The 13,468-nt window shown below is 43.9% G+C and overlaps 1 protein-coding gene across 2 annotated transcripts in view; it reads right to left on the bottom strand.

Moving 5' to 3' along the window:
• tsc22d2 (TSC22 domain family 2) overlaps positions 1-13,468 on the bottom strand; it is a 107,607-nt gene that overhangs the window by 60,675 nt on the left and 33,464 nt on the right. The window contains exon 2 of one of the 2 annotated variants that reach the window (XM_070883724.1): positions 9,183-9,254. The exons of the other annotated variant lie outside the window; for it this stretch is intronic. Within the exon in view, the coding sequence (XP_070739825.1) occupies positions 9,183-9,254 (72 nt within the window). The remainder of the gene's footprint in view (positions 1-9,182; positions 9,255-13,468) is intronic. 2 annotated transcript variants of the gene reach the window in all.

Raw genomic sequence — 13,468 nt, 5'->3', positions numbered from 1 at the left:
CTTAGCTGCCGTGAGGTAATGCAACCCGTGGTTTCAACTGCTGACAGCTTGTTTGGTATAATTGCTGAAGTAAGCTCCAATTCTTAGGTTGACCAAATATAATGTCCCAGCAAGCCTTGCAATCTATGGTTGTTCTTTTACTATCTTTCCACATGGTTCATCAGTCATTGAAAGTTGGCATGTTGGTATGTTGGCCTTCATAGCTAGGGGATTTGAGTATAGGAGCAGGGAGGTCTTACTCCAGTTGTACAGGGCCTTGGTGAGACCTCACCTGGAATATTGTGTTAAGTTTTGGTCTCCTAATCTGAGGAAGGACGTTCTTGCTATTGAGGGAGTGCAGCGAAGGTTCACCAGACTGACAGGAATGGCTGGACTGACATATAAGGAGAGACTGGATCAACTAGGCCTTTATAGATTGGAGTTTAGAAGGATGAGAGGGGATCTCATAGAAACGTATAAGATTCTGACAGGATTGGACAGGTTAGATGCAGGAAGAATGTTCCCGATGTTGGGAAAGTCCAGAACTAGAGGACACAGTCTTAGGACAAGAGGTAGGCCATTTAGGACTGAGATGAGGAGAAACTTCTTCACTCAGAGTTGTTAACCTGTGGAATTCCCTGCCGCAGATAATTATTGATGCAAGTTCATTGGATATATTCAAGAGGGAGTTGAATATGGCCCTTACGGCTAAAGGGATCAAGGAGTATGGAGAGAAAGCAGGAAAGGGGTTCTGAGGGAATGATCAGCCATGATCTTATTGAATGGTGGTGCAGGCTCGAAGCGCCAAATGGCCTACACCTGCACCTATTTTCTATGTTTCTAAACTGTACACAATATTCCAGGTGTGGTCTCACCAGGACCCTATATAATTGCAGTAATTTACTCTTATACTCAAATCCTCTTGTAATAAAGGCCAACATACCATTTGCTTTCTTAATTGCTTGCTGTACCTGCACCTTAGCTTTCAGTGATTCGTGTACATGGACATCCAGGTCTCTCTGAATACCAACATTTCCCAATCTCTCACATAAAAAAAAAGGAGGCCATTTGGCCACTCGAGCCTGCTCCGCCATTCAATATCATAGACTCAGCTCCACTTCCCTGCCCGTTCCCCATAACCCTAGACTCCCTTATTGCTCAAAAATCTGTCTATCTCCACCTTAAATATATTCAATGACGCAGCCTCCACAGCTCTATGGGGCAGAGAATTCCACAGATTTACAACCCTGAGAAGAAAACATTCCTCTCATCTTAGTTTTAAATGGGTGGCACCTTATTCTGAGACTATATCCCCTAGTTTTAGTTTCCCCTATGAGTGGAAATATCCTCTCTTGTCGAGCCCCCTCATTAACTTACATATTTGTTTCAATAAGATCACCTCTCATTTTTCTAAATTACAATGATTATAGGCCGAACCTACGCAACCTTTCATAAGTCAACCCCCTCATCTCCGGAATCAACCTAGTGAACCTTCTCTGAACAGCTTCCAATGCAAGTATATCCTTCCTTAAATACAGAGAGCAAAACTGTACGCAGTACTCTAGGTGTGGCCTCACCAATACCCTGTACAGCTGTAGCAGGACTTCTCTGCTTTTATACTCTATCCCCCTTGCAATAAAGGCCAACATTCCATTTGCCTTCCTGATTACTTGCTGTACCTGCATATCAACTTTTTGCGTTTCATGCACAAGGACCCCCAGCTCCCTGTGTACTACAGCACTTTGGAATTTTTCTCCATTTAAATTATAATTTGCTTTTCTATTTTTTCTGCCAAAGTAAATAACCTCACATTTTCCCACATTATACATCATCTGCCAAATTTTTGCCCACTCACTTAGCCTGTATATATCCCTTTGCAGATTTTGTGTTCTCCTCACAATTTGCTTTCCCACCCATCTTTGTATCATCACCATTTAAAAAATACTCCGCTTTTCTACCGTCGTACCCCTTTAATGTAGTTTCCAAATCTACCGTAGCCATGTTCTTGCCCACTCACTTAGCCTGAACACTCTGAATCCTCCTCACAACTTGTATTCCCACCTAGCTTTGTATTGTCAGCAAACTTGGGATAATTACATTTGGTCCCCTCATCTAAATCATTGATATAGATTGTGCCCAAGCGCCGATCCTTGCGGTACCCCACTAGTTACAGCCTGTCAAACCAAAAATGACCCGTTTATTCCTACTTTCTGAATTCCATTAATCAATCCCCAATCCATGCTAGTATATTACCACCAATCCTATGAGCCCTAATTTTGTTCAAAAACCTCGTGTGGCACCTTATCAAATGCCTTCTGAAAATCCAAATACACCACATCCACTGGTCCCCCCATATCTATTCTTCTAGTTACAACCTCAAAAAACTCTTAACAAATTTGTCAAGCATGATTTCCCTTTCATAAATCCATGTTGACTCTTCCCAATCCTATTATTTTCTAAGTGCCCCGTTACCACGTCCTTCATAATAGATTCTAGCATTTTCCCTACTACTGATGTCAGGCTAACTGGTCTGTAGTACCCCATTTTGTCTCTCCTCCTTTCTTAAATAGCGGCGTTACATTAGCTACCTTTCAATCTGCGGTAACCATTCTAAAATCTATGGAGTTTTGGAAGATGACAATGTATCCACTATCTCTATAGCCACCTCTTTCAAAACCCTAGGATATAGGCCATCAGGTCCAGGGTATTTATCAGCTTTCAGTCCCATTAATTTCTCCAGTACTATTTTTTTTTTACTAATACTAATTTCTTTCAGTTCCTCATGCTAGACCCTTGGTTCTCCATTATTTCCAGGAGGTTTTTTGTCTCTTCTTCCAAGAAGAAGACAAAGGTTTTGTTTAATTTCTCTGCCATTTCCTTATTCCCCATTATATAATCATAGGCAGTCCCTCGTATCGAGGATGACTTGCTTCCACGCCGAAAAGAGATGAGTTCACAGATGTTTCAATGAAGAACATAATATTCCAGATCCTGAACTACATCCTGAAGGGTGGAAGATGCCTTTTTGTGGATTGTTTTAACGTGGGGTGACCGTTGTACACCAGCCACCACACGGGCTTGACAGAGCTAGGTCTTGGTCCAGGTCCAGTGGCAAGGATTGCCAAAGACAATTGGAGACCTGGTCTGCTGCATGGGCCTAGTGTACACACATATCGCAGTGTGGGCTGACCTGTGCTGCCCCTGGGCCCTCACCTCTTCTGAGCCCCGAACTCACACCTCTTCTCGGCCCCGAACACACGTCTCTCCTGGACCCCGATCACATCCCTCTACGAACTCTTCCGCTCCTTCTCGCCGCTCCTGCTGTACCTGCCTGCATTGCAGTCAGCCATCGCCCTCCTGCAGCAGCACGCGCTGCTCCCTGCAGTGGTATGCCGCCGCACGCTGCTCCCTCTAATGGCCCCGGCCTGCTGATGGTCTTGCAGGCCGGGACCGCACTGATTTCCGGGCCGGGCTGCCGCACGTTGTTCCCATTTTATCTCATAATCCTCCTGTGAAGTCCCTTGGGACGATTCATTGTTAAAGGTGCTATATAAATGCAAGTTGTTGTTGTTGTTGTGGTGGTGGTGTCTTTCATTCTCTTTCCCGGCCCCCACCTCCACCCTCTCCCCTCTCCCGCCAAGCTTCATGCCATTATATTACAGACCTGTCTCTTACAGCTGGGCTGGAATTAGAAAAGAGCTTAAAATTTCAATACCAATAGTTAGCGTCTTGTATGAAGCAGTCAGAAGAAAGCTCCTTCTCATTCAATATCCCTGATCCTTAAGAGGGCAGCAAGCGATCAATGCTTGCCTGACACTTGCAATAATACACAATCCGCCCCTCCAAACACCACAAAGCCTGCCCTGCCCGTCTCCATCAGACTCGCCTCACATTCGAGATTTATGGAAAGTTCCTATTCACTCCTGAATGCAACAGATGTCTTCAGTCTCCTCGGACATAGCCCGGGTTCAGGTGGGCCATACACCTACTCAATAAAAGGAGATTGTAGGTCCAGGTAATGCTTTAAACTTCCTTCAACGTTGCAGTACAATCACCAATTCTGGCTGGGCGTATTCCTGGAGGTTTAATCACATGACCTCCCGCCTCAGAAAACCCTCCCCCGCAATTGGTCGCCCGACAGGGCCAATTTCGCGGCACCCGCCTGCCTGCACCAGTTGGAAAGCGAACAGACCCGTTGTATGGGAGTCATGGCTCAGAGGGTAGCACTCTCTCGCCAGAGTCAGAACGTCGTGCGTTCAAGTACCAATCTAGAGTCCCGAGCACATAATCCAGGCAGACGCTCGCAGTGCAGTTGGTGTGCCTATCCATGCACAGGATAGGCTCTCAGGCCAACGTCCCCAGCATCGAGGCATTGACCACACTCGACCAGCTCCGATAGGCAGACCACATTGCCCGCATGTCTGATACAAGACTCCCAAAACAAGCACTCTACTCCAAGCTCAGTCATGGCAAGCGAGCCCCAGGAGGGCAGAGAAAATGCTTCAAGGACACCCTCAAAGCCTCCTTGAAGAACTGTGACATCCCCACCGACTCTTGGGAATCCCTGGCCCAAGACCGCTCAAAGTGGAGGAGAAGCGTCCGAGAAGGCACCGAACACCTCGAGTCTCTTCGCCGGGAGCACAAGTACAAACAGCGGAAGGAGCATACGACAAATCAGGCACCCCACCCACCATCTGCCCCACCTGTGACAGAGACTGTTGGTCTCATCAGTCACCTTAGAACTCATGTGTGGAAGCAAGTCATCCTCGACTCCAGGGGACTGCTTGAGAAGAAGAAAAGCGCTGAGGGAGTGCAGCACCGTCGCAGGTGCCATCCCTCGGATGAGACGCTAAACCATTATAATTTCTCCTGTCTCAGCCCGTCGGGGACCCACATTTACTTTCGCTAATCTTTTCCTTTTTACATACCTACAGAAGCTTTTACAGTCTGTTTTTATGTCTCTCACTAGTTTACTCTCATTCTATTTTCCCTTTCTTTAGCAATTTCTTGGTCCTTCTTTGCTGAATTCTAAAATCCTCCTATTGCTCCGGCCTACTCTTTTTGGCAACATTAAAAGCCTCTTCCTTTGATCCAACACTATCTTTAAATTCACCTGTTATCCACGGTTGAACCACTTTTCCTCTGGGGTTTTTGTGTCTTAAAGGAATGTATGCTTGCTGTAAATTATGTATTAATTCTTTAAATGCTAGCCACTGCTTGTCCACTGTCATATCCTTTAATGTAGTTTCCCAATTTACCTTAGCCAACTCTCCCCTCATACCTACCTAGTTTCCTTTATTTAGATTTAAGACGCTAGTTTCGGATTTAACTAAATCCTTTTAAAACTTAATGTAAAATTCTATCATATTATGGTCACTCTTCCCCAAGGGCCCCTTTACTACAAGGTTATTAACCCTTTCACATTGCACAATACTACATCTAAAATAGATGGTTCCTCAACATACTGATCCAGAAAACCATCTGTATAAAATCCATGAATTCGTCCTCTACACTATTACTGCAAATTTGGTTTGCCCAGTCTATATGTAGATTAAGGTCCCCCATGATTATTGTATTACCTTTGTTACATGCACCTCTAATTTCCTGATTCATACTGTGCCCTACATTACTACTGTTGGGGGCCTATAAACAACTCCCACCAATGTTTTCTGCCCCCTGAAAAGGATGGACAGGCTGGGTCTCTTTTTCCCTTGAAACGAGAAGGCTAGAGGTGACTCAATAGAGGTGTTTAAAATTATGAATAGTTTTGATAGAATAGACGCAGAGAGTGTGTTTCCACTTGTGGGGATGAGCAAAATTAGGGCCGTCATTATAAGATAATCAAGAAATCAAATAAGGAATTCAGAAAACTTATTTACCCAGAGTGGAACTCGCTACTACAGGGAGTAGTTGAGGCAAATAGTATAGATGCATTTAAGGGGAGGCTGGATAAGCTTTTGAGCGAGAAGGGAATAGAGGGTCATACTGATAGTCAGATCAGGAAGGATGAGACGAGGCTCGAGTGGAGCATAAATGCCGGCATGGACTGGTTGGGCCGAATGGCCTGTTTGTGCTGTACATTTGATGTAATTACATCCTTTTGATGCATGGAAAATCATTCAAAGTATTTGAAAAAGTGGTACAAATATTGACACGTAACTGAAAATTACTGATTTAAAAGCCTGATTTTGACAATGCTAAACAGCATTAGCAAATGTAGCAGGATATGTAGCCACTGAAGGAATTGCAAATATAATTGTACAGTTGAGGAAACGGGTCATACGAGTAACAGTTCTAGTGAAAAGCCCCATGTGAGTAGCTGCACACAGCACAAGGAAATTAAGGTCAAAAGTAATTCAAGTTTATTTTCCCCAAGTATAGTCACATCACTTATTCCCTTCTCAAAACATAAAAGGCCAGCTACCAGAATGGCCTACACCTATATTTTGAGCTGATATTTTAGTTACAATAGATTTTGCTTTTTTTAAAAAAAACTTTAATATTGTTACGTGCAGCCAGAGATCCTGACTTGCCCTATTTCAAAGTGAGCACAGCTTTCAGGAGAGGAAGTCATCAAATGTACTGAAAACTAGTCACCCAAGAATCATTGTATTTTTTTCTATTCAGTACTTTGTCAAAAGAACAGGCTATTGGGGCTCTGCAATTTATCGTTTGAGGAACTTAACATTCCTCCCTTCTTGCAAGTTCCAACGACTCAGTGAGACCAGCAAAATAATGAGTGAAAATGACTAAATTCAGCTTAAATGATTGGCCTCCCAGTGCAGAGTTTAGACTCCCAGGTTTTCTAAAATGGTGCACAAGGTTCCCTGTGTAATTTTTTTTTGGTGCATGGCCTATTCAATTTTTCGTGCATGCGCGATTATTTCCATTGCAAAGATCTTGAGCGGCCCGCACGGGACCTCTAGACCGCTGCTTAGAGGGAACGCTGCTACTGGGTTACATTGGTATCTTACTACATACAGTACTACTAAGAGGGCTGCTGAAATTGCAATAAAATAACTACAGTAAATGGAGATTAGCTGTGGAAGCCACTGCACCCCATTTAACAAAGTAGTAACATAGCGGTTCTGGTTAAATGCAAATAGTTATTAATCAGCAGAACATTCAATGACCTAGAAAGGTCAACTACCAAAGGCTCGTCTACTGTATAATGGGAGATAGATATAAATAGGCACAATCATGTGATTTGAAAATTATTGATGAAACAATATTGATGTTCAAAAGCAGCAATGACAGACCACGCTTGCAGACAATGGCTCTCAACAAAGGGCTTTTTAAGCTGATCGCAATCATCCCAAACCAATTAATTCACTGCGCAGTTTAATTAATGTTTTGAAGTAGATAATAAACATTTTCCCCTAGTCAATAGGGGTATGCTTGCCTACATTAAACAATGCTATATAAATAGAAATTGCTGTTTGGTTGGGTAAAGAGAATACATAAGAACTGAACATACACTTGTGAGCTTAGTTAGGCTCTACAATTCGTCTCCGAAATCGGGTAGTAAAGTTTCTCCCCCCGACTCCCCCTCTCAAGTGATTACCCTATTTGTGAAGCTTAGAACTTGCTTAATTCTAGTTTCTGACCACCACTCTGATCTCGCACTTAACTTTAGTACCTATTCTTGCAATCAGATTGTTCACTTTTGCTGGCTTCCATGTTTCTAAAGAAAAAGAGAGGCGATGGTTGATGAAAATTCCTCGATCCTGGAGCAGATCTTGAAAAAAAATAATGAATCAGGGCAGTTTCATTTACTGCAATTGCATTTACAGAACAGGATGGAGCTCAGCTACCCATTTACAAAAATTAAACACCTAGGAGGAAAAAACTGACAGGAGTATAAATACACAAGTGGAATGTACATAATCAGCTGAAAGAGAAAAGACTAAAATATCTCAACCTGAACATTTTTTCTCCCCAAAAAAGTGACCTTAAAAAAAGATTCAACAGTCGATGCTGAGTTCAGAAACCAAGAGGCGACACTGCAGTGTTGTAGCAGACTTCTAGTGCCATTTTAGGTGTATGCACTACTCTGTGCCCCACACAAGCATTACCAGGCAGTGAAGAAAGCAACAGTTGCAGAGACACACTCAAAGTTACTTCTTATGGTGCATCTTACAAAGCAAGAGAAGGAAGCTGCAATGTAAGAATTAGTAATGCAAGTTTTCAACGGCCATCTCAAACATCTGATTAGCTCATGCGAAAATAACACTCATTATGAATGTTCCTCGCCAAACATTTGAAGAAAAAATATACAAGAGGGCAAATTTATAACTTTTGGGGTTGAGCGCAGTAAAAAAAGGCCCAAAATGCTGGCATTTCTTCTGCTGCAGGAGCCAGGTGCTAACAGAAGCTACAACACAGATCAGCAGCAACACCAGATATTCTAGCATTGCTCCATCATGTAGATTTAAGAAAACGACATCCACCACAATCAGCAGATATCTACTGTCTCTAGTCTGGATGCTAAAAAAAAGTCTGGAGTGTATTTTTGCTCACCTTATTTCCTCTGAAGTTCAAACTGTAATATTAAGTTTCTCTTACACGTGTGGGACTTGTACACATGGGGCATATTGCAGCAGTCTGCCAATATACCAATACACTGACCCATGGAATAATGGTACGAGTTTCTGCTCACGATTTTTCATATGGTAGTGCCAATTTTTAAAATGGGCTTTTAAGGGAGAAAACCTTCTCTATAGCTCACACTTTCAATTGCTCAACTTCTTAGCGTGGAAACGGAACTTAACACAAGGGGCCAAATGGAAACCAAAGCTGTGCTTCTTACCCATGGAGTGATCCACCATTATTATTGATCTTAATACCGATGACAAAAGCTCATTTCATTTGTAACCTCTAAGGAGCAGAGAACGTACAGGACAAAAGCAAGGCTTCTCTTTCCTCCCACCCAAACTATCGTTCTTTGATGAGCATTTGATTCTAGTGGGAGGTAACCTTGCCTGAAAAGCTTACTAAACAAGGTATGGGTTAGGAGTAACTTCTGCTAGTATTTTGACGAGCCCTTTTTCTGTATACCAATGCCCTTCAGATAATCGAAATGACTGCATTTGTGGTTCAAACTGCACTTATTCTTGCAGCTAAGTGGTTGACGAGAAACCAGAACAGTGCAAAGCAAATACATGCATACTACTGCCTGTATGCATTTTCACGTACAGTCATACCTATCGTAGATGTTCTTTGCATCCCGAGACTTGTTTACAGGGAAAGCTCGGTAGAAAGCAGCAGATGGATTCCTGTATGTTTCAAGAATCAAAGATGGAGACAAAAGAATAGTAAATAAAACATAAAAATAAGCAGAATATAGATCAGATAAATCTTATCCAGAATTAAACTGAATAGCATATTTGACAGAGTAGAAAGTGCTACTAGGAGCTGACAATACAAATGGTAGGGGGGGGAGGGGGGGGGGGGGAGGTGGTGGGGAGAAGTCACCATTAAATTCTAGATCCAGATTGTTACCCGAATGTTAAGTCATTTTAGTAACAGGACATCAGGATATTATGCCATATATAAGTTTCAATAATTATTCATGTGCCATGAATGTCAGTTGTAATCTCTTTCACATGAGTATGATCCTTAATTCATTGCACCAAACTTCTAAAGTACAGCTAAGAAAATCAGTGTGTACATAGCTAATTGTTACTATACTGCCCATCCTAGGGAATAAAAGATGCAACCTAGTTGGCATGATTCAACATCATCTTTTAGCGTAACATGACATTGCTCAGAGAGACATTTCTTCCCCACATCCCACCACACACAAGGAGGGTACTTCTTACAATCAAATGCTTCATTAGCTTTCTAAATTTAAGGCTGCGATTTCCAGACAAAAACTAGAAGCAAACTTGAGTGAACTAGCGCAAATGAAATCACACCCAACGACCAAAATTATGGATACCCAACAATTATCTTCATTTCAAGGCAATATTGGCTGTGGGGTTCCCTAAAGCTGCTGATGTAACTACCTGGATTAGCTCTGAAGTAAAGAACTGATCTCAACATTTATGTCCCTTTCTCCCCACCCTGCATGGATAGCCAGGATACAGTAAAAATGAAACATGGCAAACAAGAGTTTGTAAAGTCGGAGTGCTTCAGCTGGAAGCCCAACATTCCAGCATTAATAAAGCATTTTCAAATGGCTCTTGCCCTGTAAGTCTCGCCAGACAACTGGGGCAGGGCAGGCCACCAGCAAGGAAATGGTAGCAAAATGCATCAAGAAAAGTGTTTGAAAATGGGAAGTCGATTGATATTAGGTCACTTTGGCGCTACAAGAAACTGTAGTACTTCCGCTTTTTGGAAATAGTTCATACTCCAAATCATCTTCAGCCCTGCCTACTGAATGTGTAATAGTCCTGTATCCTTTTTACATTCATTGTTAGGATTGCATGAATCACTTATGAAGCAATTGTTCCCACCCATAAAGCTGTGTCAAAGTCTCATTTTCACAACTTAAAATAATGTACTATTGTTTCCATCAGGTTATTATTCTGTAGTACCGAATTATTGTGGTAGGCCTGGGGAGTTCTACAAGTCCTGTCCTCAAAGCCTAAATGTTATCTCAGTATGCTACTAAAATCTGAAAACAGGTTTAAACCATTATAGTAAATGACGATGGTTATATTGCAAGATGAAGACTGGTAAAGGAAATCTGTAGTTATCGACTTGTAGCGGTCATTGTGTTTTTGGTGCTTTCCATAACTTTCAAAAAAGTTTGAACATCAAATCAAAACAATGGGCTCAATTTTCCCCAAGCCCGTTTTCTGGCATATTGCCAGAGCTACGCCAGTTTTTCTAGGCCAGAAATGTGTTGCCAAACTTTCCCTAATGTATAATTCCAATTTGGCGCCGCGCAGGGTGTCCAGTCGCTTCGAGAGGTGGCGCCTGCTGTCTGCGCGTATTGTCAGAAAACAATGCCGTACCTTCTGCGCATGAGCAACAAAAAAAGTTACGTTTTTGACGTCGTTCCAATGGATGCGCATGCTCAGTACAGCTCGGATTTGGCAATTGGACATTTTTAAAGAGCCAGTTGTGTGTGTTACAAGTGCTGCGTCAGAGCATTGGAAAAGAAAAATCGCAGCTGCAGCTATACAAGATGCAACGCAGTGCAAGGACCAAGAATTTCTTACAGGAAGAAGTGGAGGCCCTAGTTGTGATTGATAACAGATCGCAGGAGCTTGACACCAGCAGAGGTCACATAAAAGTTCCACCAAAAGAAAAGAAGAAACGCTGGAATCAAGTTGCAGAAGATTACTGCGCAATGGTGAATACCATGAGATCTGGAAGCCAGAAGAAATGGCAGGACCTTGGTCAAAGAGTTAATGTAAGTAATATTTTCATTTTTCAATGGAATTGCAATTGTAAATGTGACCATCTATATATGTCACATCCAGCAGAAAGACACGCTCTCTAAAAAGTTGCATTTTCATCTTTGCAGAGGAAAGTGGCACACAACAAAAGGGAAAGAATTCGAACAGGAGGAGGCCCGGCAAATCTGCACCCACTGACACCATTGGAAGAGAGGGTGCTGCCTGGAAAAAAGCAACCACCACTGCACAAGCTGGGCCCACAATCGAGGGAGCGGGTACGTCCTGCAAATTCATCGTGGCCCTTCAAATCAACCTGCTGCCTGGCCTGCAATGTGTGAACCTACTCATGCCACCCATCCTGCCCCCTCCTCTGCTGCTAACCATTTGACTGTTGTGTTATATTTTGCAGAACTTGAGGCCAACCCTGACGATGCAGAAGATTCAGATGCGGACGAGCCAGAAGAGGAGAACATCTTCCAATCCATCCATGGGGGCTGAGGGGGAGGGGATGGAGCTGGATGAAGCTCCCACTGCTGTACTGATTTTGGAGGTGCCGCTCATGGAGGTGACAGCCCCTTCTGTGACTAGTAGTTTGAATGTTGGTGGGACATTCCATGGTTTCATACCTTCCGAGGTTGTGGGTCCCAATGATGGGGAGCAGCGAGGAACACCCAGGGCTCCACCATCCCAGGTTCCAGTGGTGTGGTGCAGCGAAGCACACCCAGGCCCCACTGTCCCAGGCTGTGGGTTCCAGTGTTGTAGTGCAGCGAAGCACACCCAGGCCCCACCATCCCAGGCTGTGGGTTCCAGTGGTGTGGTGCGAGCCACACCCATGAGGAGGAGGAGGGGAAGGAGAGCTCGACCGCGCTCTCCTGAGAGGCAGGATCTAACAGATGTGGTTCAGATGATGTCATTGAGTGCGGAGAGCATTGACCGATCACTCCTAGACACCATTAGTGGGGTGAGTGATGAAGTAGAGGGACTGTCAGGAGAAGTAACAACACGCTCACGAGAAATGGGAATGATATCCGGGACCATCAGTGAGGGAATAGTGGCCATGAGGGAGGGAATGTCAGGTAGTGCAAACCACGTCACTGGCCATGAGGGAGAGAATGTTGCAGGCCGTTGAGACACTGTCAGGGTGCATGAGGGACGGCAAGTTGGAGTTAGCTGCTGCAATAAGGGAACACGCCCAGACCCCGCGCCCATTGACAGAATCATCTGCCAATGCCACTCCAATCTCCACACCAGCCTCTCAAGAGCCCCAAGTCGGGCCCTCCAACTTGCTGCCTGGGCCATCTAACTTGCCGCCTGACGCCGACGCTCTCAAGAGGTGCACAGTACCCGAGATGTTCGAAAGAATAAGCTTGGTATCAAACCTAGAAACACTGCACCACTGCCTGCGGGCCGGGGTGGTGGAGAGTCCAAGACTAAGCGCAACAGGCGGTCTTAGAATAAGGGGGATGAGAGATGGGTGCAGCCTTTCTTTGCTGCTGTTATTATTAGTCCTGTTGTAACTGTTCTCAAATTAAAAGTTTTTTTGCAAGTTATGAAAATTTACAAGTTTGTGATCTTAGAGATTTTATTAAAATTAAGTTCTTGTAAACTTTTGAATAAAATATATTTTACATTAAAACTGAACCATGTTCCATTAACACAGCGTAACATTACGGAACAGCTCCAAACAGCAAACATGTCCATGTGAAATAGCTGTCGCTGAGCCCTCAAGGTTTCCGCTCTTTCCCTCTCCCCCTGCCCCTTGAGCCTTCCTCTCTCCCCCTCCCCAGGCTCCAAGCCTTCTGATCGTACCTCGCTCTCTTTCTCTCTCTCTCTCCTCCCCACCCCACCCGCCTCCCCTCCCCTCCCCCAGCCTTTACTAATTGTTTGTGAAGTCTCTCTCCCCTCCTCCCCGGGCTCCAAGCCTTCTGATCTTACCTCCCCCCCTCCATGGCTTGTTTTGTAGCCGAACCCCGAGCCGCTGTGTCCGGGCGCTAGGCCAATTCTGCCGGCCAAACCTACAACCCTCCAGGCCTTCTTCAAGACGTTCGCTGATGGTGTGTGTGTGTGTGTCAGTAAAAAAAGAGAAAACTTGTGAAATCCAACAAATTTACACTTCTACATTGACAGGTTAAAAAAAAGTT

This window comes from Pristiophorus japonicus, chromosome 6 (assembly GCF_044704955.1).
Source record: "Pristiophorus japonicus isolate sPriJap1 chromosome 6, sPriJap1.hap1, whole genome shotgun sequence".
Taxonomy (NCBI): Eukaryota; Metazoa; Chordata; class Chondrichthyes; family Pristiophoridae; genus Pristiophorus; species Pristiophorus japonicus.
The sequence above is the reverse complement of the archived record's forward strand: the minus strand, read 5'-3'. Positions and strand labels throughout refer to the sequence as shown.